Source organism: Mauremys mutica, chromosome 20 (assembly GCF_020497125.1).
Source record: "Mauremys mutica isolate MM-2020 ecotype Southern chromosome 20, ASM2049712v1, whole genome shotgun sequence".
In the NCBI taxonomy this organism is placed as follows: domain Eukaryota; kingdom Metazoa; phylum Chordata; order Testudines; family Geoemydidae; genus Mauremys; species Mauremys mutica.
The window spans coordinates 3056265-3081824 of record NC_059091.1 but is presented as its reverse complement, the minus strand read 5'-3'; the positions used below and the strand labels follow the sequence as shown (position 1 = coordinate 3081824).

Here is a 25560-nt window from a genome sequence, read left to right as displayed (position 1 = left end):
AGGTGCCCCCCCAGGTTTAAATTCAGCCAATGATTTTCTGCCGCTCCTACGCTGCTGTGAAGCGTCGCCAGCTTCAGTGAGCCGGGGCTGGGTGCAGCAATGTCTAAGCAGCTGCTGTGGCCCACCCCAGAGGTGGCTGCATCGGCGTGTGCTCCCTCAGCCCCCGAGGAGCTGGGTGGGTTCATTAGCACCTGGAAATCACCCTGAGGGTAAATGAAAACGCCTGGGCCAGGCGGGGGCTGCCAGGCTCTGGCCCTGGGCCCAGCCCTGCCGGCTAAGCAGGGGTTGATGGAAGAGTCCAGGTGGCAGGTCCCCCGTCACGGCTTGATTAAGGGTTGGCTCGAGGCCCGCGGCCATCGGCGAGCTATGTCCCCCCCCCACTCCCATGAAGCGGGTTTCTCCGTATATTATTATTAACAAGCCGGCCTGGCTGGGCGCCCAGCAGCGCTGAGCAGGGGTCGGGGCTCATGGCGCAGCAGATGGGGGGGCAGAAGGGAGGGGCCAGGCCAAGCAGCTTGGGGGGGGGTGCAGGGAAGAGGGGTGTCCAGGCCTGGCACTTGGTGGGGAGATGGGGGGGATGCAATGACCCCGTCACACCCCCACCCTCCCCCAGGTAGCGAGTCTGGCTCCACTGCCCTGGAGCATAAATCCTGGGGCGGGGGCTGGGTGTCACCCAAACCAGCTCCCCCCCAGTTCCACACCCTCTGTGGGACTGTGCCCACCCTGTGCCTCAGTTTCCCCTGTTAAACAGGGCAGCTTCCTCCCGCCCCCGCAGCTGAGGGTGGGGACCCATGGGCCATTCACAGCTGGAACCCACGGGGGTGAGGCCGGGCAGTCGTGGGCTGGCCCCCTTCCCCCCATGGATTGGGGCCCACGCAGCAGCTGCTCTGGGCAGGCTGAAAGCTCCTGCCCCATTGGAGGGGTGGGGCCCAAGACAAGCCCCCCAGGGTCCATCCTGCACTGGAGCCGGGGCGTGGGCCTGGGCTGGGGGAGGAGCTGTGACCCCAGCTCAGCTCTGGGCCCCGCCTGCCGCTCTCACCCGGGTCTCCCCTTCCTCCCGCTGCCCTGGGCCCAGCATGGGGGTGCCCCTTCCACCCCCCAGCAGGGGGAGGGGGCGGAGATAGCAGAGCTGGAGGGAGGGGATCCCCGGCCCTGACACAGGGGGGGTCCTGCCGCCCCACCGGCTCAGCCCAGAGCCCCAGCTCCTCCCGGGGGCAGCTGAAAGACACCGGAGGAGCCGCGATTGGCAGGAGCAGGGGGCAGGGGACGGGATTAGGGGCTGTAATCCCTGGGCTTGGCAGGGGGTTGGGCGCGTGGGGGGGGGGCAGAGCCAGAGGATTGTTCACACACACGGGGCGTTAACCCGGCTTAGGCTGCTAATCGCACCCCTCCTGCGGCTCAGCCCTCCCCCCTGGCGCCGCTGCTGGGCAGAGGGGCTGTTACGCTGGGGCAGTGCCCGTCTCCCATGGGCCACGGGGGGATGAGCCGGCCCCCCGCCCTGCAGCCGGGTGCGAGCCCCTGCAGCGTGGGAGTCACAGTCCCTTTGGGCAGCGCTGTTGCCAGGTGGAAGCCAGTTCTGCCCGGCGCTGGCACCGGGACCAAGGTCGGGGGGGGGGGGTGAGGCCAGGCTTGGCCCAGATCTGCAGATTTAACCTTCAAATCGGCAACACTGTTAACGTGGGTCCAGCTTGTTCCCACGGGCAAGGGAGGAGCCCGGGGGGCTGCCTGAGAGACGCTGCCTCCCCCTCCATCAGCTCCCACAGCTCGGACCCACCGGCCCTGGCGCGGGAGGGCAGAGCGCGGCTACAGCAGGGAACTCGCCAGGAGACGGGAGGGTGGCGTCTAACCTCCGCCCACCCCCGGGACAGGTCCCTACCGGGTCTGGGGTAGCTGAGAACCAGGCCCGAACCCCATGGGGGGTGGGAGGGGCCCCATCGAACGTGGCAGGTTCCCCTTTGACCCAGCCGTCGAGGGTGAAATCAACGGCGCCAGGCTTGTCAACTCCTCACTTTTATTGGCAGAGGCGGGTTACAACGGTGCCGGCCTGGCAGGCGCGGGCCCGGCCTTGTAGGCAGTGGGGGCGCCCGGCTGGCGCCGGCCGCGTGGGACCTTCGTGGTGCAAACACTCGAAAAGCGGCGTCTTCACAATACAGATAAATACGGCGCGAGAGTTTTTGGCTTGAGCAGGGGGCGGCTCCCGTGGGGAGGGTCCAGGGCACCGTCCAGAGGAATCTACCTTCACCCCATGCCCGGGGGGGCAGAGCCCTCCTGCCCCATGCAGCCGGCCTGGGGCCCGCCTCTCCCCCGCTGAGCCGGCTGCTTTTAAAACAAGAATTAAAAGGCACGTGAGATAAATAACGTAAAAAAGCCGAGAAACTGGCACAAGGAAATACAACAAAGTAAGAAAAACAAGGCGAGGACCTTGGCGAGAGCGAGACACAGGGGGGGGGGGGGTCCAGACCCTTAGCGAAGAGCAGGAGCGGCTGCATTGCGCAGTGGGGCCGGGGGGTTCTGTGCTGGAGCTGGAACCCTGCTGCTGGGTACAGGGTCGGGGGGGGGGGGGATCTTTCCTTCTTGGGGCAATAAACCCCCTGTGGTTCTCGCTGGGCAGGACGGGATCCCTGCCCTCCGTGGCTCGGCGGGGTCTCCCCCATGCCCGTCACCCTGGCATCTGGGCTGCTCTCTCTACCACACTGCGGCAGCTCGGCCAGAGCCCCCCTGTGCCAAGCAACTCCCGCCCCGCGGTGCCGTCCGGCAGGGCCTGCGTTTCGGACCAGGCAGGTGGGGTTCTTGGGGGGGACATCTTGCTGCCCGACCCCTGCTCCATCTGGGATCGTGCCCAAGAGCCGGTGCCTGCTGACGAGGCCCCAGGCTCCTGCCCGGCTCCGCCCGCGGGTCCATTTTCTTTGGTCAGTTAAAAGGCAGATTGCGTTTGGCATCCCTGATCAGTGACGCAGGGCGGGGAATGGGGGGGGGTGACATCCCCGTCCACAGCCTCCCCCCAGCGCCCCCCCCCATGGCTTTACACCGAAGAGATGCGAGTGCTCAGAGCCAGGCGAGCGAAGGCTGCTGCCGCCGGGGGCGGGCTGGGCTGGGCCCTGCTGGGAAGCGGGGGGCTGCCAGGGGGACTAAGAGCTGCTCCTGTCGTCTTTCAAGTAGTGCCTGCAAGATCAAGGGGGCAGAGCGTGAACGGGGGGGGGGGCAGCGGCCTCCAGAACCGCCCCCCCAGCCCAGATCCCCCCCCATGGAGCAGGCAGGTGCCTTTGCTGAGCCGAGCTGGGCGCCCGCTGCTTCTGGCCACAGCGCTCGGGGTCCCCGATGCAGCCGAGCCCCCCGCATCCTTCCTGGGGAGCCTGGGATTTTTCAGGGCCGGGGGGTGCAGGACACGGGGCCCCATTCCGGAGGGGGCCCCGCTCTGGCTAGGGCCCTGCGCTGCACTGCTCTGCCTGGGAGAAGCCGCCCCACAGCCACCTTCCCACCCTGGCGTGCGGGGCCCCAGCAATCAGGGAGCCCCACTGGCCCTGGACTTCGCAAGGGGGACCCACCTGCTCTCCCCAGAGAGGGGGAGAGTTCCCAGGCCCGCCCCCCATTGCTGCAGCTGGGGGGAGGGGCAGGGGAGATTCCCAGACTCCCCCATTGCTCAGCTGGGGCAGGGGGTGTTCCCAGCCCCTTCCCCCCCACTCACCACTGGGCCTTGCCCTGGGCCAGGTCCATCTGCGACAGGTCCAGATGCACCTGGGGGGTGAGAAGCAGGAGTCAGGTGATATGTTTCGAGGGGGGGAGAACAGACAGCCCAGCGGTAACCATGGCGACGGCCCCCCCTTACCTTCCCCAGGGGCTCCTTCTCCCGGGACATGAAGGAGACGCTGTTTTTGACGCAGGCCTCGAGCTTCCTCCGGGTGGCCTCCTCCAGGGGCAGTTCCCACTCGAACCTGCCGGGGGGTATGTGGGGGGGAGACAGAGGTGTGAGGGGAGCCTGGGGACAGGTCCCACACCGGTGAGAAGAGGCCTCCCCCGCCCAGCCGCATCACTGCCCCCATCACCTCTCATTGAACTCGGGGTTCAGGGTCCTTTTCCGCACGGTGGTTTTCCTCTTGGTCACGCGGTTCCTGTCGGGCAGGAGGATCAGGGAGACGTAGGGGTCGGGAATGTCCTTCGAACTGGCCCTCAGCTTCCTGGGGAGGTGCGGGAGGGGGGGACACACAGTGCGAGGGGGTCAGAGGGTGGCAAAGCTCTACCTCCCGAGCCGGGCCGGCCACCCCGCCGCTGCAGAGACGTGCCCAGAGAGCCACGGACGGGGGCTGGCACCAAGCTCTTGGGGGGCCCCGTTGGGTGCCCAGCCTGCGTACGGATGTGGGGTGAACCCCAAAGGCCCAGGCCTTACAACCGCTGGTAGGGAGCTCCAGGCAGGGGGACGATGGGCACCCGGCACCTCCCACCAGCTCCAGCCAGTGGTGGGAGATCCTGGAAGCCCTGGGGTCAGGCCTGAGTTGGTCCCCTGGGAGCGGGGGGAACGTCGTCCCCGTCCAGCAAGCTCCACACAGGCTCAGGGCAGCTGGTTCCGTAACAAGGGGCTGAACCAAGCCCCCCGCCAGCCAAGAGGAACTTAAGCTCATACAGGGCAGCTGGAGAACCCAGGTGTCCTTGGAAACCTCCCCCCACCCGCCCTGAAAGGGGTCCCAACATCTCCGCATCGCCATGCCCGGCCCCCCATTACCTGCAGGAATGTACGATGACAACTAGCTTGCGCTCGTCCATGTGGTACCAGACTGTGAGTTGCAGCTGGCCCAGGGGGCCCTCCACCAGCTCCGAGTTACTGCGCAAGGGAGAGGGGGCAGTGTTATGGGGGGGCACCGGAATCCTGCCCATTTGGGTGGGTGCATTATTAGCAGTATTACGGTAGCACCTAGAGGCCCCAGCTGAGCCTCTTTATGACATGGAGCTTTATTAGCAGCATTACAGTAGCACCACTGTAGTGTGCCCATTATTAGCAGCATTACGGTAGCACCCGTGTAGTGGACCTGTTATTAGTGGTGTTACGGTAGCCCTTAGAGCCCCCAGCTGAGCCTCTTTATGACATGAGCTTTATTAGCAGCATTACGGTAGCACCACTGTAGTGTGCCTTTTATCAGTGGTGTTACGGTAGCCCCTAGAGCCCCCAGCTGAGCCTCTATTACTTGAGCTTTATTAGGTGCATTACGGTAGCACCACTGTAGTGTGCCTTTTATCAGTGGTGTTGCGGTAGCCCCTAGAGCCCCCAGCTGAGCCTCTATTACTTGAGCTTTATTAGGTGCATTACGGTAGCACCACTGTAGTGTGCCTTTTATTAGTGGTGTTACGGTAGCCCCTAGAGCCCCCAGCTGAGATCCGAGCCCCGTTATCTCATGCTCGTTAGTAGCAGTATTACGGTAGCCCCCCAAGTGGCGGCTCCTGGCAGTGCCGGGTCGAGCCCAGGGAGGGCCCCAGGGTCCCCCAGGAAAGGGTCGGGAATCCAGGGGGCCGGACTCTGCAGCTGCCCACTGCCCCCCTCCCCCCCGACTCGGGCGCCCCCCACCTGTCCGCGTGGGTGAGGCGCTGGCGCAGCTCCTGGGCAGGCGCGGCCCCCCCGCGGTCCCCGTCCTCCCCGCCGTAGAGCTCCGGCTCCGCCCCCCCGGGGGGGCGCTCGGCCTCCTCGCCAGCTGACCGGGCGCTGCGGGGCTCCACCCCCGAGTGCTGGGAGACCAGGATCTGGGGGGCGGGAGAGACGAGGGGATCAGAGGGGTTCAGCCTCCAGTGCACCCAGCCCCCCGCCCCCGCCCCCGCCGGGCGACTCACCCCGAGCTGCACTCGCAGCAGGACCTGGCTGCCGGGGCCGGCGCGGCTGAGCGGGAACCAGCGATCCAGCGTCAGCGTCTCAGCCGCCAGCAGCTGGGTGAGGGGCAGGCTCAGCGACCCCAGGCCCTGCCCCCCCTCGTCCTTCACCTGCGGGCGGGACAGAGCTCAGGCCTGGCTCAGACAGTGGGGGGGGGCGGGGGGGGCTGGGATTTACCTGCAGCTCCAAGGACTCCACGTGGGGGCGCTTGACGAGGAAGGAGAAGCCTTCGTCCCAGATGGGCTCCGAGGTGGAGGTGGCGGTCTGGGGGGGGGGAAGAAAGCCTGTGAAAGCAGAGAGGCCAGGACCCCCCCCCAACACACAGGGTGCCCCTCCCCATGGCACCCCTCCCCATGGCATCCCCTTGGGCACAAGTACCCCCCCTCCCAACACCCACTCCGCCACCTATCCCAATGCCTCTCCCTCTCCAGCACAGAGCAAGCCCCCCAGACCATCCCCCGGCCCCACAGGGACCCCCCCAGGTCTCCCCCACACCTGTCCCAATGCCTCTCCCTCTCCGGCAGCCCCCACCTCTGGACAAGCCCCACACTCTGCCCCTCCCCCTGCCCCCCCTACCTTGCTCTTGTAGGAGACATTCCGGACAGAAAGGCTGACGTAGGGGCTGGGGGGCTTGGAGCCCTTCCGGAGCTGGGGAGAAGGGGGGAGGTGAGTGGAAGAAACACGGGGGGGGCACAAGCCCCATGGAGCTGGGCCAGCCCCACCCTCAGGACCAGACAGGGGATGCACAACAGGCTGTGTCTGAGACCCCCAGCCTGGGGCCGCCTGACTGCAAACCGGGGGGGGTCTCGCCCCTCACACCCAGCACCTGGAGAGGGCGGGGCGGGAGGCCTGGGCGAGGCTGGGACCCAGGAGTCCGAGGGGTGGGGCCGCGCTCACCGGCAGGTCGGCCGCCCGGTCCAGGAAGACGGAGAGGAGGGCGGACGACAGCTCCGCGCTCCGCTGGGTCTGGGTCAGGCTGTTCACCATCAGCACCTGCAACAGAGCCAGCGTGAGCCCCGGCCCTGGCCCCAGAACAGCGGGCAGGGGAGGGGAGCCTGGCACCCCCACCGCGAGGGCTGGCTTCACAGCAAGCGCCTAGCACGCAGCCTAGCTCTCCCTGCCCCACTCCTGCCCCACATTCCCCCGTCCCCAGCTCTGCCGGTGCCCCTCACTCCCGACCCGCAGCCCTCCACTAGCCCAGCGCTGGCCGTGTCTTGGACGGCTCCCGCAGCCTGAGCGGTGCGGCTGTGACCCCGGGGTCCTGGCTACACAGCAAACCCTGGGCCAAGCGCCCGTCCCCCCGCAGAGCGGGGGCTGGAGATTCTCGGGGAGTCAATACCCAATGGGCTGGTGCCAACTCTGCTGCGGGGGGGCAGGGAGCTGGGCTGAGACCCAGCAAGCTCGCGGCGCTTGTGACACCTGCTGCGTCTGGAAACCCCCCCCCGTATCGCTCTAGCTCCACCCCGTAGCGCAATCCCCTCCCCCCCTCCCTCGCCCAGCGGCTGCCCCCTCCTCCAGCCCACAGCAGCCTGCCCGGGATCCTGGGGGCCCCCCCCTACCTGCTCCAGCTCGGCGCCATCGGGGGTGGGGGCCAGGCACTCCAGCCTCACGTGGAGGCGGCCGGATTTCACGTCCTCCAGGGGGAGCCACTGGAAGGAGAAAGGCAGCAGGGGTCAGATCCCCCTGCCTGCCCCCTCCCCCCGCCCGCCCCCTTCCCCCCGGGGGCCCGCAAGCTCCCACCTCGTCGATGAAGCGGCTGCTCAGGACTCGCTTCAGGGCGATCTTACACCTGGGGGGAGAAGACGGGTCAGTCTGGGGGGCGTGTGCCGGAGGGGCCTGCAGACCGGGCAGGGGGCGCAGAGACGCCCCCCGAACCAGGGAACCCCACGAGGACACAAGTGGGGCGGGGAGGGGGGCAGGGGCCCCAGTTTGGTTCTTTCCCCTCCCCCGCCCGGTTCCGGTCCCGACCCACCTGCCCAGGAAGTCGTCCTTGTCGATGTCTTTGTCGTAGATCTCGAACTCCACCTCCTGGCCTGGGATCTCGTTCACAACGACCTCGGGGAGGGGAAACAACGGGGGGGGTGTCACCAGGAGCCACCCCCCCCCGGCCGTGGCCCTGCTCCCAGCACAGACCGGGGGGAGGGGCAGGGGGGGGCTGGGAGCCAGGACTCCTGGGTTCTCCCCGGCTCTAGGAGGGGAGCGGGGCCTAGTGAGTTAGAGCAGGAATGGTGGGGGCTGGGAGCCAGGACTCCTGGGTTCTCCCTGGCTCTAGGAGGGGAGCGGGGTCTAGTGGGTTAGAGCAGGAATGGTGGGGGCTGGGAGCCAGGACTCCTGGGTTCTCCCCAGCTCTAGGAGGGGAGCGGGGTCTAGTGGGTTAGATGTGGCGGGGGGGCTGAGCCAGGACTCCTGGGTTCTCCCCGGCTCTGGGAGGGGAGCGGGGTCTAGTGGGTTAGATGTGGCGGGGGGGCTGAGCCAGGACTCCTGGGTTCTCCCCGGCTCTGGGAGGGGAGCGGGGTCTAGTGGGTTAGATGTGGCGGGGGGGCTGAGCCAGGACTCCTGGGTTCTACGCCCAGATCTGACCACTGCGCAATCTTGGGCAGTCCCCCCGTTTGTGCTGCTCCCCCATCTGTAGAATGATGGATGGGACCCCCCCCGCCCCTCAGGGGTACTCAGGGAAAAGGGGGGGGGGAGAACATCTCTCTGCCCCCTCCCGGCCTAGGCAGGCTCAGCCTGGCTGGTCCCTCGGAGCCCCACGGCAAGGGGAGGGGCCCCCCTCACCTCGTAGACCTCGTTCCAGCGGGGGCTCAGCTCCTCCTTGACCACGTGGCTGCGGAAGCTCTGCCCGCCCAGCCGCACCTTGGCGTAGGGGTCCGACTTGCCCCGGATCATGCCGCCCATAAAGTTATCCTTGGCGATGAGGTTCTCGGCTTCCAGCAGGTGAATGCGGATCACACTCTGGGGGGAGGGGGGGAGGGGTGTTCACGTGACCCGCTCGGGGGCAGGTTCCCCCCCACAGCCGCCCCCGACGCTGCACAGGAGAGGCCCCCCCAGCCTGCCCTAGGCTCGCTGCCCCCGTGAGGGTTCCGTCTCCACGGCCCGGCGAGCGCACAGCACCCTGGGCTGGATTCGAACCAGCCACCTTGGGGTGCAGGGCTCGACGTCCCAGCACCCGACGGGAGGGGCAGGCTGCGGGGCCCATACGTCCCCCACCCCCCCATGGCTGTACCTCGGTGCCGAACTGGGCGTCAGGGCTGGCTTGGCTGGGCCGGGGCGGCATGTCCACACTGCTGCCAGCAAAGGTGCTGGTCTCCCCGTCCGACTGCCCCGGGGCACACGGCCGGGGAGTGTTGCAGACCTCGGGGGCGTCCAGGAACAGGATCTGCGAGGAGAGCGGCCCTGGGCGTCACGGGGGGGAGCCGGACGTTAACGGCCCAGGGGTGCCACTGGCAGAGGGCCCAGGAAGCTTCTCAGCAGAGCTGGGATCAACCCCCCTCCCTGGGGGCAGCTGCTGGTGGCTGCAGAGATCTCAGCTGCTGGGGGACCCCCCCCCGCCCGCGAGATCTACCCCGCGCCCCAGCTTCACCCGCATGACGAGCTTCATGTAGATGCGGCTGCCCGGCCCCGAGTTCTCCAGCTGGAACCACTGGTCCAGCGTCAGGTCCTCGGCACTCAGCAGGCGGGACAGGCGGACGCTGAGCGAGCCCAGGCTGGTCTGGCGCGTGTCGTCCTTCACCTGCAGGGGGCAGAAGGGCTCCCGTTACAGGGAAGGGGCGGGGCTAGGACCAGGGGGTGGAGCCTGCCAGTAAGGGGGCGGGGCCCACCTGGATGTCGATGTCCTGATTGGCCGGGTCCTGGAGGAAGAAGCGGAAGGCGTCGTCCCAGACTGGGTTGCTGGTGTTATAGACAACCTGTGGGGGAGGAGATGGGGCTGGGTTACAGCGCCCCCTGCTGGGGGAGGCTGGGGCAGGAGACAGGGGCTCTCCACAGCGCCCCCTGCTGGGACCCCCAAGCCAGCTCCTGCCCCGCTCCCACAGCGCCCCCTGCTGGGACCCCCAAGCCAGCTCCTGCCCCGCTCCCACAGCGCCCCCTGCTGGGACCCCCAAGCCAGCTCCTGCCCCGCTCCCACAGCGCCCCCTGCTGGGACCCCCAAGCCAGCTCCTGCCCCGCTCCCACAGCGCCCCCTGCTGGGACCCCCAAGCCAGCTCCTGCCCCGCTCCCACAGCGCCCCCTGCTGGGACCCCCAAGCCAGCTCCTGCCCCGCTCCCACAGCGCCCCCTGCTGGGACCCCCAAGCCAGCTCCTGCCGCGCTCCCACAGCGCCCCCTGCTGGGACCCCCAAGCCAGCTCCTGCCCCGCTCCCACAGCGCCCCCTGCTGGGACCCCCAAGCCAGCTCCTGCCCCGCTCCCACAGCGCCCCCTGCTGGGACCCCCAAGCCAGCTCCTGCCCCGCTCCCACAGCGCCCCCTGCTGGGACCCCCAAGCCAGCTCCTGCCGCACTCCCACAGCGCCCCCTGCTGGGACCCCCAAGCCAGCTCCTGCCCCACTCCCACAGCGCCCCCTGCTGGGACCCCCAAGCCAGCTCCTGCCGCACTCCCACAGCGCCCCCTGCTGGGACCCCCAAGCCAGCTCCTGCCCCACTCCCACAGCGCCCCCTGCTGGGACCCCCAAGCCAGCTCCTGCCCCGCTCCCACAGCGCCCCCTGCTGGGACCCCCAAGCCAGCTCCTGCCCCGCTCCCACAGCGCCCCCTGCTGGGACCCCCAAGCCAGCTCCTGCTGGGGGAGGCTGGAACAGGAGGAGCTGGGGGCTCCGTTACGGCCCTGCTCTTTCTGTGACCCCCCCATCACACGGTGGCCCGGGGGGGGGGGCTGGCGGGGGCCCCGCAGCCCCAGCTCACCCTGCTCTCCCGCGTGACGTCCTGCACCGAGAGCTGCACCATGGGGTTGGGCTCCTTGCCAGGCTTCTTCAGCTGTGGGGAGACGTGGGGGGGTGTCACTGACAGTAACCGGGGGCCAGGACCCAGCTCGGCTCCTCCCCCTCCCCCCAGAAACACCCTCCCCCCCTCGATCTGCTCCCCCAACCCTCCAGGTACAAGCCCCCCCCCAGCCCCACTCAGTACAGATCCCCTCCTCCCACTGCCCCGGCCCCCCCCACGGCGCCGATACTCACAGGAAGCTCCTGGGCCCGGTCCAGGTAGATGACCAGGATGGCGGCCGACGGCGCCTCCGGCTTGGAGGAGATTCCCCGGTTCCTCTGGAGGACCTGGGGCAGGGGGAGAGTCACCCCTGAAAGCTCTGGCCCAACAGACCCCCCCCATGCCGAGGGGGGCTCACCGCCCCCCCCACCCCCATTCTTGTCTGCCCAGGAGTTAATCTCCCCCAACCCCCCCATGGATCTTAAGCTGAACTTCTCCATCCTCGCAACCGCCCTGGTCTCTGCACAAACGGAGGCGGCGGTCAACTGATGATGGAATCCCAGAGCTGGGAAGAGAACCCAGGAGTCCTGGCTCCCAGCCCCCTGCTCTAACCACTAGACTGCTCTTCTCCCGGTGAGGGGGCTGCACTACGGTGATGTCCTGTATCCGCAGCCCCGGCTCCGTCAGGCCCCCCCGTGGAGGGAGCCCCTCAGAGTCGAGGGGAGCCCAGGTCCCGGGGGCGGCTGAGGCTGGCGCTGGCTGCGACGGGGGGACAGGAGCAGGCTCCTGGGGGGGGGGTCTCACCTGCTCCAGCTTGGAGGCGTCGGAGAGGAGCTTGAGCCACTCCAGGCGCAGGTGGAGCTGGCCCCGGCCACCGTCCTGCAACGGGAACCACTGCGGGGGGACAGGACATGGGTCAGCCCCTGAATCCCAGGGACCCCAGACCCCCCCTCCCCCCTGCTGAGCCCCGTCTGTCCTTCCCCATCCTCAGCCCCCCCGAGCCCCCCACTTTGCTCCAGCCACTCACCTCCCCACCCCAAGGGGACCTCTCTGACCCGCCCAGATCCCCCACCCACCCATGGGCCGAGCGGCTCAGAGCCTGGCAGCAAACAGGTTTCTTACCCTGGGAAAATTTTCCCGCCCCAAATTGGGAGAAAAAGTCAAAATTTTTCATGAACCGGGGGTGGGGGGGGACCCAGCTAGGCTCAGCGTCGGCCTCTTCCGAAGCCAAACGCTGGGACTGACCCAACGATCCTGCCCCCCCCCCCCCCGTGGTGCCTGGCCCGGACCCCCACGGCTGGAACCATCTCCCTTCCCAAGCGTTCCCAGACGCTCCCCCTGCAGCCCCCGGAGAGACGCTCTCAGCCAGCCGGCCTCTCCCAGGGGAAACGTGGAGTCATGAAATTCCCAGCCAGCTCCCCCACCTCCGCACCTGGGGGTACGCCCCCCAAATCCACACCCCCTCCAGCACTCCCTCCGTCCCTGCAGTCCCCAAACCCGCCCCCAAAACCCTCCTGCCGCCCCCTCCGCCCCCAGATCCACACACACCCCCAGCCCTGCCGTCCCCAAAACCCTCCTGCCACCCCCTCTGCCCCAGATCCACACACACCCCCAGCCCTGCGGTCCCCAAACCCACCCCAATTCCCTCCTGCCGCCCCACTGACCTCCTCCAGCACGCGGGCCCGCAGCACCTCCCCGAAATCCAGCTTCATCCTGGAAGGGGCGGAAGTAGACGCCGTGAGCGCCCCGCCAGAACCTGCCGCTCGAGGGGGGGTTGAATCTGGCCCCGGCCTCCCCCGTGGCTTCAGCCCTTGTGGTTCTGCCCATCCCCAGAGCGGGGCTCCCCCCAAGCAGCGGATCCCGGCCTGGTGCTCCCCACCCGTGTCTCTCACCTGCCCAGGAAGTCGTCCTGGTCGGGGTCCTTGTCAAACAGCTCCACCTCCAGCTCCTGCCCTGGCACCTCATGCACCACGAACTGGGGAGGGGGGCGGAAGTGGGAGAGGTCAGTGCATGGGGGGGGCGCACCAAGCCCAGACCCACATGCACCCCACCCGGGGCTCCGTCCCCTCTAGCGCCCGGGCCAGGGGCGGCTCTCGGAGAGGCTCCCTGGTGAGTCGGGCTCGGCGCCCCGAGTTCGAGTCCCGCCGGCCGGCCGTGCTCACCTCGTACGTCTCGTTCCAGGTGGGGTTCAGGTTCTCGTCGATGACCCGGCTGGTGAAGACCTGGGTGCCCACGCGGACGAGGGCGTAGGGGTCCGACTTGCCCTCGATCAGCCCCTTCACGTACTTATCCTTGGACTGCAGGTCCCTGGCCTCCCGCAGGTGGACGCGGACAATCCCCTGCGGGGGGGGACGGGGGGGGACGACAGTCAGCCAGGCCCTGGCGCCCCGGCCCCTCCCCCCGGGCACGGTGCCGGCCTTACCCTGGGCAGCGGGGAGCGGAGCTGGGCCGCATCATGCAGGTCGGGCACCAGGGGCACCAGCAGGCGGTTGGGCAGCACCAGGAAAGCCGCGATGGAGTCCATGATCATCGAGTCCGACAGGGAGCTGCAGGGGGGGCACGGGCAGAGCTCAGCCGGCTGGGCCAGTGTCCCACCAATCCCAAAACTTGGGGGGGGGGGGAACGGCTGGGCTGCGGGGGATGGGGACAGGGACTCACCTGAGCCCTGGGATGTCCAGGAGGTTGGTCATCCCCGTCCAGTTAATGTCCAGAGTCTGGGGGGGGGGAAAGCGAGGGGGGGTTAGACTCACCAGCTGCTCCCCCCCCAGCTGGAGGGCACACTGGGAATCCCAGACAGAGGGTGGGGGCCCTTATCAGCACCCCCCCACTAAAGGCATCTTGGTATCTCCCGGGGGCCCCATAGTCAACCCCCCGCGGCCGGCGAGCCGGAGCCTGGGCCTGCCCCAGAGCGGGAGCCAGGCCGGGGGGCAGGGGGGTGTGTGGGGAGGGGGCCGTGGGGCCACGACACGTCCAGGGACTGACACCCCCACAGCCCCCAGTCGCTGCGCTGCGGGGGGAGCCCGGTGCTCAGAGCCCAGGGGAAACCCAAGTCCAGCTGCACCTCCAGACCGGAGAGCGGGTCCGGCTCCCGCACCGATCTCCGGCCTCCCGCCCTCGTCCCCAGCGCCCCACACGCTCCTCAGCCCGGGGGGCTCGGAGCCGGGCCTCCCTGCAGCCCCCAGGCACGGGGGGGGCTGTACTCACGGGGCGGCGGATGAAGAACATGGTCAGGGCCCCCACGATGGGCATGTCCCCGATGAGGGGCTCCAGGATGACGCGCAGCACCCCGTGCAGCTGGGGGGCGAGACGGAGCGTGAGCGCCTGGCCCCGCCCCCCCGACTTCCCCCACCCCAGCAACCCCCCCACTCCTCCCCCAGCTCCCCCCGACCAGCTCCCCCACCCCAGCAACCCCCCCACGCCTCCCCAACCAGCCCCTCCATCCCAGTAACTCCCCCACGGCTCCCCCAGCCCCCCCACCAGCTCCTTCCACCCCAGCAACCCCCCCACTCCTCCCCCAGCTCCCCCACCCCAGCAACCCCCCCACGCCTCCCCAACCAGCCCCCCCATCCCAGTAACTCCCCCATGACTCCCCCAGCCCCCCCACCAGCTCCTTCCACCCCAGCAACCCCCCCACGCCTCCCCAACCAGCCCCCCCATCCCAGTTACTCCCCCACTCCTCTCCCAGCTCCCCCCGACCAGCTCCCACACCCCAGTAACTCCCCCACGGCTCCCCCAGCTCCCCCCACCCCAGCATCCCCCACACGCCTCCCCAACCAGCTCCCCCGTCCCAGTAACTCCCCCATGGCTCCCCCAGCTCCCCCACAAGCTCCCCCATCCCAGCAACCCCCTCGGCCTCGGCCAAGAGCGTGGGAGGTGCTGGGTCCCAGCAGCGCAGTGGGGGGTGGCACCTGATCCGCACCCCCCCCCCACGGGGCCAGGCTGGGCCCCACTCGCGGGCGCGTCTCACCTGCATCCCCTTCACCCCGGCCTTGCAGAAGAATTTCTTCACCTCCACGTCGATGTGCACGTCCCCCACGTAGCTGCGGAGACGGGAGCATGAGGGGAGCCCCCCCCTTAACCCTTCGCACGCCCCTCACCGTACCCCGGCTCCCCCCCAGACCAGGGACCCCCATCCTCTCCCTAGCAGAGAGCCAAGACCCGTCTCCCCGCCCCCAGGCACCGCACAGGGCAGCCAGGCCCAAGGACCGAGGCTGCAGGCCGCAGACAGGCCCTGCGGCCCCTCCTGGCAAGATCCCGGCCCCTGCGACCAGGGCTTTGGCCCAGAGGGGCAGGGGCTGAGGACCGGCCCCTTCGGCACCCGGGCGAGTCTCCGAGCTGCGCTGCCGGGGCTGGCTGCTAGGGGGCAGCGCGGAGGCAGCCGGCTCCTTACCTGATGGTCAGGTCCAGCAGGATTTGCTTCTTGTTCTGGCCAGTGTGAACGTTCACGCCCATGACCCTGAGGGGCTGGATGGAAGCAGGAGGCAGACGGTTACGGGAGCATGACCCGCCCCGCGCCGGGGAGATCCTGGCTCCCCAGAGGGCTCGGACCCTGAAATGCGGCTGCTTCTGGGGTGGGACATGGCAGCTGCTTAACAAGGCCACGTGCTGCGGGCGAATTGAGGGGACGGACGTGCACCCAGCCCACGTGATGGGGAGGGTCTCCCCCATGCTCGTGGGGGGGGCTGCTTTAACAGGGCTGGGGTCTCACTTGTGCACCCCTGGGATGCCCCCCTCCCCCCCAGCTCCATCCGTCTCCGTCTGCAGCAGGGAGGGAGCCAGGCAGAGATTCCCTCCCGCCCTGGGCGGCTCGGGCCTCAGCCAGCCCCCCCCAGGGCTGCTAGGCCCAGAAGCAGCTTGGGAGATGTGGGCTGGGGGTGAGGTGGGGGCCCGAGGGGGGGGCCCTACCTTCTCGCCCATGTCGACCTTGGTGAAGGCGAAGGTCTGCAGGTGGGTGTTAGAGGCGCGGATCATGGGGGCGATGTTCTCCACCAGCAACTTCTCCATGTACTGCCCGAAGAAAGGCCAGGCCTGGGCCAGGATCTGCAGGGGGCACGTGGAGGGGAAGGGGTGTTAGCTGGGGGGCAGAGCCAGCCCCCCCCAGCCCCCACGGCTGACAGACACGTGCCCGCCCTTCACACTCACCTTGTTGAGCCATTCGGCCTTCTCCACGTCCGGGAAACTGACCTGCAGACAAAGGCAGACAGAGCCCGTCAGCCGGCTCGGGGAGGGGAGCAGGGGCTGGTGGTTAGAGCGGGGGGAAGGGCTGGGAGCCAGGACTCCTGGGTTCTCTCCCCAGCTCTGGAAGGGGAGTGGGGTCTAGTGGTTAGAGCAGGGGGCTGGGAGCCAGGACTCCTGGGTTCTTGTCCATTCTGTGACCATGGGTAAGTCACTTCCTCTCCCTCAGTTTCCCCATTTGCAAAGCAGGGTTAACACCCCCCTCAGCCACAGGTGTGTGTGTGTGTGTGAGATATCTGGGAAGTGCATGGGGGCCCCACACTGCTCGTGTACCAAGGGCTCCAGAGATTCCTGCTGCTGTCTGCATCAGGCTCTTATCACGGGGAGGGAAAACGCGGGACGTGCCAAGGGCCAGGGGTTCAATTCCACCTGCAGCGAGGTCTGGGTCAGCGGGCGAGGAGGGGCTGGGTCAGGAGCCCCGATCCAGGGGAGCGAGTGGAGGGGCCGGGGGCTCCGGGAACGAGGCGACGACGCAGCGGTTGTACCCTGGGGGTCAAAGGCTCCAGCCCCCCGGGCGGCTTATCACCGAGACCCAGGGCGTGAAGCAAGTCTGCCTGCCGCCGAGGGCGGGTTTCTTCCTCTCTCTTCTCAGAACTGAGGGGACCGCAGGGAAAAACCACAGGAGACGCCTGGCGAAGCGCGTCAGGCCGGGCTGCAGGAGAGCTGCCAGCGCGGGAGGAAAAGGCCCTGCACGCCCCCCAATACTGAACTAGGGGCCGTTTCTTTGGGGCCCGGCTTCAGAGGGAGTTTGGCCCCACCCATCCGTGTGCAGCACCAACCCCCCCAACGGTAAAGCCCCCTTGCTCCCCGCCGCGTGTGGCCCGAAGGGGTGGGGGGCAGGACGGTTTGCAGCGAGGTCGGGCACAAGCTGGGCAATGGAGCTGTGTGTGTGCAGATCTTTCGCCTGCAGCGCGGCCTGGCCTGGCGACGGGGGAAACGGCAACGTGGCGGCACACGAGACCTCGGGCCTGGCCCCCCGCCCCGCGAAGCAAGTCACCCCCCAGCGTTATAGAGACGCAGGCCGGCCCGCGGGGGCTGTGGGGCGGTGCCCCCGCAGTGCCGGTGGCAGGGCAGGAAGCGGGGGTGCCGGGGGCCCTTCGGCTTCCCCATGACGAGAATCAAAGCGAAACCCGGAGCGCCCGTCTCACATGTTCTCCCCCCTCAACCCAGGGTTAAGAACACAGCTGTGGGGGGCTCAGCATGAACCAAACCCAGGAGGGCGCTACCCCGAGTGCACCAGCTCCCTCCGCCCCCAGTGCCAGGCGTGACCCCGTGACCTGGGCCTGGCTTCCCCGAGGGACAGGGGCACCGGGAGCTAGTTTTGGGAGCCAGTGACTGGAGGCTGAGGAGCTTGGGGGGGGATGGGAAAGACGGATCTGACGGGGAGCCCAGGACGGGCTGGGCACGGCGACCGGCACCGGGCCAAGGAGGGGTGGCGAGCGGGGCGGGGAAGAGAAGGTGCCAGGGAGTCAGGATTGGGCAGAAGGCGTCAAGTCTGGGGGTAGGGGGCCTCCAGGGCACGACTCCCACGTGCCCGGCTAGGATCAAGGGGGGAGGCCGCAGAATCAGCCCCCTCTTCCCCCTCCCCGTCAGAGCCCATCGGCTAAGGGAGTGTGCCCTGGTGGGGGGCCCCACAGAGTCCAGCCCCTATTCCCATGCCAGTATCCTGGTCACAGACAGCGATGCAGGGAGCTGGAAAGGCCTGGCCGGGGGATCTGCTCAGGTCTCATCCTGTCTGCATGGCTGAGCACTTCAAAATCCCGCTTGCATGGTGTGCCTGGGCCGCAGTGCCTCGCCCCAGAGGCAGCCGCATCTCAGTACCGGGCAAGGGATCCCTGGACAGACAGCCCGCATGTCCCACCCCAGAGACAGCTGCATCTCAGAGCCAGGCGAGGGACCCCCTGACAGAGCCTGCATGGCCCACCCCAGAGGCAGCCACAGCTCAGCACTGGGTGAGGGATCCCTGGAGAGACAGCCCGTGTCCCACCCCAGAGGTGGCTGCATTTCCCTGTTGGCACAGAGCCTGCGAAGGGCTCTGGAACAGACACAGATGAGGGACACAAACAGTCACCCTCGAGCCGGCTCTGAGCAGCACACCAAACCCTGCCCCCCGCCAAACCCTGCCCCACTTTGTCAGCTCTATGCACGAGGGACGTGCAGGGTGGTGGCTGGAGCAGCCAAGGGGCCCACAGTTGCCTTGCGGCCGGGAGCCCAGAGCCTCCCACAAGCTGTTTCGCTTCCTCCCCTCGCAGGCAAAGGCAGAGAGCAGCACATGGGGCCGGGCACAAGAGGGGAGGGCACCAGTGGGGCATGGGCTGCGCCCTCCCATACGGGGCATGAGCAGTGGACTCAGGGGGCCACCTCCTCCCACTTTAACCAGTAGATCCCACTCCCCTCCCCAAACTGGAATGGAACCCAGGAGTCCTGGCTCCCAACCCCCACTAGATCCCACTCCCCTCCCCAAGCTGTGGCAGAACCCAGGAGTCCTGGCTCCCAACCCCCTCCACACTAGACCCCTCCCTCGTCCATCACAAGGGAGGCATCAGGCCCCAGATACGGCGCTGAGCTGCTCCCACCGCGGATCATGTGCAGGGCGGTAACCACGGGACCCAGCGGGCAGAGATCCCACAACTGGGGGCCCAGGGGGCTCCCAGAGCATCTGATTAACGAGCTGCCGGTGGTCAGCGGCACAAGCCAAGAGCTCGGGGAAAGGGGGGACCTGCCTCCCCAGAAATGATGCTGGGGATGGGGGTGGCCCGGAAGGTCTTTGGGAAGGGGGGGGCTGATCTGGCGGGGGGGTAGCAACCCTGCTGAGCTCTGAGGATCCAGAGGGGAGGGGACGACGCCTGCAGGGAAGCTGATCAAGGGTGAGTTGGGAGCCCAGAGAGGGACCTGGGGGTTAGTGCAAAACGAAAAGATCAACAGCCCCCGTGAGAGACCCTACAAAAACAAACCGGCATGCGAAGCACCCCCCGCCCGTGAGAGATCCTACGATAACATACGGGCACGCCCTGCCTAACGCCCGTGACAGATGCTCCACTTAGTCCGCTCCGCTCAGACCGCCAAGAGCAGCAGCGCTTGTGAGTGACCCTACAATAACAAACCCCGTGTCCATTGGAGGGGACGGATTTGGGGCACTGCAAACTGGGGGCAGGGAGCGATTGCCAAGCCCTGCTCCAGTGCAGCCGCGGTTCCCATAGTCCCGGGCTGCTGGACAGCATTGGCCTCAGGCCAGATGGGGAAACCGAGGCACAGAGAGGGGGCACCCGCAGCAGTTGAACACAGCCCAGGTCTCCTGCCACCCAAGCAGGCCTCTCCGCTGGCCAGACCCTGAGAGTCCAAGTCCCTGGGTCACCCCAGCGCTCCACCATCTGGGCACTCGAGCCGACTGGCCGGGGGCGAGCGGGGAGCTCTTCTCGGCTCGGAGATCTGCTAAAGTGGTGAGTTTGGCTGGAAGGAACCAGGGTTAAAGCCAAGCGCCCGCCCCACCGCAGAGGGGAGAGTTGTGGGCACAAGCTGAGAGTCAGGACTCCTGGGTTCTATTCCCAGCTCCCCGCCCCCCCGGGCCCTGCTGTGCCTTAGTTTCCCCCTCTGTACAGTAAGCTGACCTGAGAGGGGCCAGCTGGTGAGGGCGACTCGGGGCCTGTGCTCAGCGCAAGGGAGGGCTCGGCAGAGCTACCGTGAGAGAAAGTGCCCCAGGCCGGCACCGAGACGCCAGGCCCGGCTCAGGCAGCACAACCCCCCCCCATACAACCCCTTCCCCCCACAGCCCCACACGACCAGCACTCGTGGGGGATGGGGCAGGAGCTGCACCCCGCAGAGCAAACACCGCCCAGGAGACACTTCCAAACCTGCCGGGCCTGTTCCGGGGACCGACCTGCCCCGGCGCCGGGGAGGCAGAGCCCAGCTGGGGGCTCAGCAGAGGCTGCCCATCCCCATCGGTACCACGGGGAGCATCTCCCAGCCGTGCACGTCGAGGGGGGGTGCCCCAGGCATGTGCGGCTTTGCACGAGGGGCCCCGCACGGGCACGCCCCGCAGCTGCTGCTGAGCGATCTGGCCCTGCACACGCGCCCGGCCGGGAGCTCGGGGGGTCTCTATAGGGGCAGCTCAGCCTCCCCCAGCTTTGGGCTCCACCTGCACCTTGTGGGGGAACCCGTTTCCCCGGCTGGGGTCGGCCAGGGGTCCCCTAGCGCCCCCTCCCCCCCGCCGGCCCTGACCCAAAGCCAGCAGGAGCCTTTCTGCCCCCCTTCCCCAGGCTTTGGGCTGGGCCATGGGGCCAGCTCCCCATGGGGCCTGGAGGCCGCGGGTCTGGGGGGAGAGGCAGGAAGCGGCTGTCTAGAGACAGCGGATGAATGAGCCACAGGGGCCTGCATCCATCACAGCCGCTCCCCCCACCCCCAGCAGGTCCGTGGAGCCGGGTAGGTGGATGGGGAGCAGGCGACACCCACAGAGCGGCTGGCAGCTGCCAAGGGCGCCCAGGGCTAAGAAAGAGGCAGCAGCAGGGTTTCCGTTATGGCAGAAAACAGAGGGGGCGGCTGGCAGTGACTCAGCCGCATTCCATGCGTGCCAGGAGCGGGGATGCGGCGGCTCAGAGCGGCGGCTTCCTCTGGAGGCCAGCGGGGCGGGGCCGGACGGGAGCGATTCTGGCCTGTGAAATGAGTCTGCCGGGCCTCGGGGGGCTGCAGCAGGCAGTGTGGGATTGCGATAGCGCCTAGAGGGGCCGGCCAGGCTCAGGGGCCTGCCCTGCCAGGTGCCGCAGGAGGCGGTCGCTGCCCCAAAACAGCTCGCGAGTTGGGTAGACAGATGAAGGCTGGGTGGGGAAACTGAGGCACCGAGAGCCAGAGCGACTTGCTCACAGTCACCCAGCAAAGCCAGGTCCCCTGAGGCCCAGACCACCAGCCTCTGAGCCACCCAGCCAACTGGCACTAGCCAGCCCCGGTGGGGCAGCCCAGGAGGGGACGAGCCCTGGAGACCGAGCTCCGTTCTCATGCGCCCTACAGGCAGGTTTGCCCAGGGCCAGAGGACATTTGCCTGTTTCACAACCCAACCTTTAGACCCAGCAGCAGATCGGGGGCAGCCCCACCCGGCTGGTCCCAGCAGGGGAGACACGGCTCAGGGTGGGCAGCTGGAAAACACAGGAACACACGCCAATGAGCAGCTCCCAGCCCCCCCCTTCCAAAAGAGACCTGACCCTTCCCCACTGCCCCGTACGATCCCCCCTCCTTCGCCACAGGAGGGGGAAAACGGGGCCAACGCACTCAGGGCTGGACCACGCGTAGCCGGGTTCGCGCTCCCGGCATCCCGGAGCAACACAAGGCCAGTGCAGGGAAATCTCTCCATGTATGGTGTGTAAGGAATCCCTTATCCCAGGGGACGAGCACACACATCCCGCTTCCCCCATCCCAGCTGCCGGACACACAGGGCCCAAGACTTTTTTAAACCACAGAAGATGAGGCTTCAGCTCTTCTTTATCCGTCAGGATTAAAATCATGGATTTCCAGGGCAGAAGGCACCCTACTAATCACCCAGGGCTGATTCCTGCCCCCAGCCCCCAGCTGCTGGGTGAGCAAGTGCATCTCTGGCAGAAAGATATCTAGTCCCGAGACAAAGATCTGTAGTCTCACTTCCTGTCACCCCGCCCCAGTTCCTGACCACAGTGGCCAAAAAAACCCCTCTTTTCAACATCGATTTTTTGTTTGTCACTGTTGATGCTGTGTAAAGCATCTTGATCTTCATCCATTTTGGGTCCGTAAACCAGATCAGATGTTGTTCTGGACCCTGCCCCAAGGAGCTGGTGAACTGAGCAATTTCCCATGTCACGCTAAGGTTCTCATGCTGCAGCACCTTGCTGTGAGGTTTTGGTTGCAGACACTGCAGGGGTAGGGTTTAAAAAGCCTACTGAAGAGTTTGGAAGAGATCTGAACCCTCATGCTTCAGGGCACGTGTCAACCTCGGACTGAGAGAGGTCAGGAGGGAACTTCCCCTCTGGGGAAGTCATTCCACAATGTCCCTTTGAATCAGCTGGGTCCAGCCACTGCTGGAGACAGGATACTGGACTCAGACGGACCCCTGCTCTGACCCACCGTGGCTTCAATCCACATGCAACACCGCTTCCCACTTAAAGATGTTAGAAGTGATGTTAGGAAATCAAATATCATAATGACAAAACAGAGCTCTAAAGATTGCTCCAGCCCCCGCTCGTCCAAGGCGTACCTGAAACACTCTGGTGGGCAAAGAGGGACGAAGGAGAAGTAAAAACCGCACAAGCACCAGGCCACAAACACTCCCCTGTCGCTAGATTTTAGTTCCGTTAAGCCGAGCAGAGAACGCCTCGTGAAATGGGCTCTGTGCCGATTGTTAATGACTCAAATTAACTTGGAATCCAGAGTAGGTTTAACGCCAGCCAACCCAGCCCCGAGCCAGAACGTTCACACCAGGTCTGTACGGAAGCACCCAGAACTCGTTGAGTTTTCAGATGCTCCCGCTGCAATAACCAAGGCCTGGATTCAGCAAGCCACATAAGCATGTGCTCAGAGCCCAGGGGCCTTTAAGCTCCGTGTCCCCCTGAACAGGGATGGACTCGGTGACACGGCCCAGGGGCTTTGCCGGATCACAGCCCTGCCTGGATGTCGGCGTCTAACCTTCAGCACCTAAGACTGAAGCTGCCGACCTCTGATCCTGGCTGCTCAGGATTTTGCTTGCTCCCTTCTCTCCCTGCGCTGGCAGCTGAGTGCCCGGTGCTCCGTGCTGGCTCAATCCACAGCTCAGCACAGAACGGCCGGTGCTAAAAGAACCAGCAGCCGGCTGCTGGGGAGCCCCAGCAAAATCCGGGGCCGGCTGCTCCCACTGCTGGAAAAGGGGGCTGGGCTGCGATGCCCCCCCACATCGTCGTCACTGATCCAATCCCGACCCTCCCACCCCCACCTGCTCCCCACACACAGAGAGACGGAAAAGCCCGGCCAGAGGAAGCAGCAGTGAGGGAAGGGGAGAAGGGACCGGCAGGATGGCAGGGTGGGGCAGGGCTGGCACGAGATGAGGCCTGGCACAGGAAGAGGCAGGGAACTGGATGCCCAGAGCGAAGGGCTCCTGGAGAAGGACCGGCGCAGTCTCTGGGAGGGACACGGGCATGTGATGCCCTGGGAGGAGGTTGCTATAGACAGAGCCAGCCAAGGGGCTGGGTGAGGGCAGGCAGCGAGGATGGCAGGGACCAAGGAGAGGGATCCTGAGGCAGCTCCTGGTGGAAGTGAATGTGTGAAGGGGGGGAATGAGGGGGTTCCGGCTGAGGGGGGCCTGGTCTGCTCAGGGCAGGGAGGGGGGTGAAGAGGGGGGTGAAGAGAACGGGAAGTTCCCCAGGGGTGGGGCAGAGGGAACTGTGTGTATTTGGGGGGTGGGGGGCAGGTGCTCTCCTCACCCAGGCGAGCAGCTCTAGGGAGGGGGATCCCCATGGGGGTGAAGAGGAGGTGGGGATCTCTGGTGGGATGGGGGTGCACAGTGAGGTGAGGGAACCCCAAGGGATCCCAGAAGTTACAGGGACCTGGGGGAGCAGGGGAACACCGGGGAGTCCCGCTCTCCTCCCCCAGGCCGGCAGCTCCCAGCGCAGAGAAGGGGATGGGGAACCCTGGGAGGGACGGGGCCCCTCTCCTCACCCAGGCCGGCAGCTCCCGGCGGGGGGGTAAAGGGGGGATCCTGGGGGGGGGCGGGGCCCCTCTCCTCACCCGGACCGGCAGCTCCCGGGGATGGGGGGGCCGGGGGATCCCGGGGGGGCGGGGCCCCTCTCCTCACCCAGGCCGGCAGCTCCCGGGGGGGGGAAGGGGGTGGGGGATCCCGGGGGGGCGGGGGCCCCTCTCCTCACCCGGGCCGGCAGCTCCCGGGGGGGGGGAATGGGGGTATCCCGGGGGATCCCGGGGGGGCCGGGGCCCCACTCCTCACCCAGGCCGGCCGCTCCCGGGGGGGGAAGGGGTGGGGGTTCCCGGGGGGGGGGGGGCCCCTCTCCTCACCCAGGCCGGCAGCTCCCGGGGGGGGAAGGGGGTGGGGGATCCCGGGGGGGGCGGGGGCCCCTCTCCTCACCCAGGCCGGCAGCTCCCGGGGGGGGAAGGGGGTGGGGGATCCCGGGGGGGCGGGGCCCCTCTCCTCACCCAGGCCGGCAGCTCCCGGGGGGGGGAAGGGGGGGCCGGGGGATCCCGGGGGGGCGGGGGCCCCTCTCCTCACCCGGGCCGGCAGCTCCCGGTGGGGGGGAAGGGGGGTATCCCGGGGGATCCCGGGGGGGCGGGGGCCCCTCTCCTCACCCAGGCCGGCAGCTCCCGGGGGGGGAAGGGGGTGGGGGATCCCGGGGGGGCGGGGGCCCCTCTCCTCACCCAGGCCGGCAGCTCCCGGGGGGGGAAGGGGGTGGGGATCCCGGGGGGGCGGGGGCCCCTCTCCTCACCCAGGCCGGCAGCTCCCGCGCGCTGAGGTAGAGGCCGGCGGCGGCGGCGCTCACGTGGCGCTCCTCGTCCTGCAGCAGGCGGCGGGCGGCCCGCAGGCTCCGCTCCTTGCCGCGCCGCGCCGCCCGCCAGCCCGCGTACAGCGCCAGCCCCAGCAGCACGAAGCCCAGGCTCAGGCCCAGCCGCCCGGCCACGTACACGGGCGCCAGGCCCAGCAGCAGCTTCCCGAAGGCGGCCAGGGCGGCCAGCGCCTCGCCCGAGCCGGGCGCGGGCCCGGACCCGGGACCCTCCCGCTGCTCCATGGGGCCGCCGCACTGGCCGCGCCCGCCGCCCGCTGCGGAGCCCGGGCCGGGCAGCCCGGGGGCGGGGCACGCGCCGGCCACGCCCCGCGCGCCGGCCCATTGGACAGACCGGCGACGGGGCGGGGCCGGGCGCCCCCTAAGCCGCGCCCCTCTGGTTCTGATTGGGCAGGAGGGGAGGGGCCTTGGCGCAGCCACGCCCTTTCCCTCTCCGACGGGCTCTGTAAAAGTCACGCCCCCTCGTGCTCTGATTGGGCCATATCGTGGGGCGGGGCCGAGTGATCATTCCACCACGCCCCCTCCCGCCTCATTGGCCAGAGTAGCTAAAGAGGGTGGAGCCGGCCCTGCTGATTGGCCAGAGAGACCAGGCAGGCGGGGCTAGTGACATTGATACAGATATAGTAGCCAGGCGGGGCCCTCTTGGTCTCTACGCTCAGCCAGTCCAGGGCCCCGCCCCGCCCCCACTGTACTGCACTGGGGGGCGGGGGGGGGCTGATGCCACCTCACGTGGGGCCAGGCCATGGGGCTGGGGCCAGGGCTGAACTTGCTGGGCTGCAGCATCGCCTGGGCCAGGGGCCCCTGGGTCGGGGGGCGCTGGGGGCCCAGCCTGGGTTTCAGTTGCCCCAGAGCCTGGGGCTCATGGCCTTGGCTTTGATTCAGCCCCACTTCCAGCTCGGGAGATAACCTGGAACCCGGGGGAAAGGGCTGCTGGGGCCAGGCTCCGCTCCCAGGCGGTGGCTTCTTGCACCGAGTCCCAGGGCGGGGTTGTCACCATGTTTGTGTTTGCAAAGCCCTGGGCATCTCCTCATGGTCTCCCAGGCTCCTGCACCAACCCACTGCAC

At 67.9% G+C, this 25560-nt stretch overlaps 2 protein-coding genes across 4 annotated transcripts; both read right to left on the bottom strand.

The window, feature by feature from the left end:
* Positions 1–1994: 1994 nt before the first annotated feature.
* Positions 1995–2939, bottom strand: LOC123353982. The gene is made up of 2 exons (XM_044995555.1): positions 2780–2939; positions 1995–2743 (listed from the first exon to the last, which is right to left on the bottom strand). Exons 1-2 carry the CDS (start codon positions 2937–2939, stop codon positions 1998–2000), a joined length of 906 nt encoding a protein of 301 aa, XP_044851490.1. The 3' UTR covers positions 1995–1997.
* Positions 1995–24740, bottom strand: ESYT1 (extended synaptotagmin 1). 3 transcript variants are annotated; one of them, XM_044995446.1, is made up of 31 exons: positions 24422–24739; positions 15906–15947; positions 15669–15803; positions 15154–15227; positions 14731–14803; positions 13968–14057; positions 13422–13477; positions 13186–13309; positions 12926–13102; positions 12656–12738; positions 12428–12476; positions 11568–11657; positions 11018–11110; positions 10746–10817; positions 9673–9759; positions 9435–9584; positions 9078–9230; positions 8630–8806; positions 7824–7906; positions 7592–7640; positions 7411–7500; positions 6749–6844; positions 6428–6499; positions 6029–6115; positions 5815–5961; positions 5555–5727; positions 4718–4816; positions 4044–4175; positions 3827–3932; positions 3686–3735; positions 1995–3162 (listed from the first exon to the last, which is right to left on the bottom strand). In XM_044995446.1, the coding sequence occupies exons 1-31, from the start codon at positions 24719–24721 to the stop codon at positions 3129–3131; spliced, it is 3243 nt and encodes a 1080-aa protein (XP_044851381.1). In that variant the 5' UTR covers positions 24722–24739; the 3' UTR covers positions 1995–3128. The 3 variants fall into 3 exon arrangements, with proteins under 3 accessions (XP_044851381.1, XP_044851384.1, XP_044851382.1); XM_044995449.1 differs by lacking the exon at positions 24422–24739 and adding an exon at positions 23646–23658; XM_044995447.1 differs by lacking the exon at positions 1995–3162 and having other exon boundaries at positions 3682–3735; positions 24422–24740.
* Between the last annotated feature and the right edge of the window lie 820 nt (positions 24741–25560).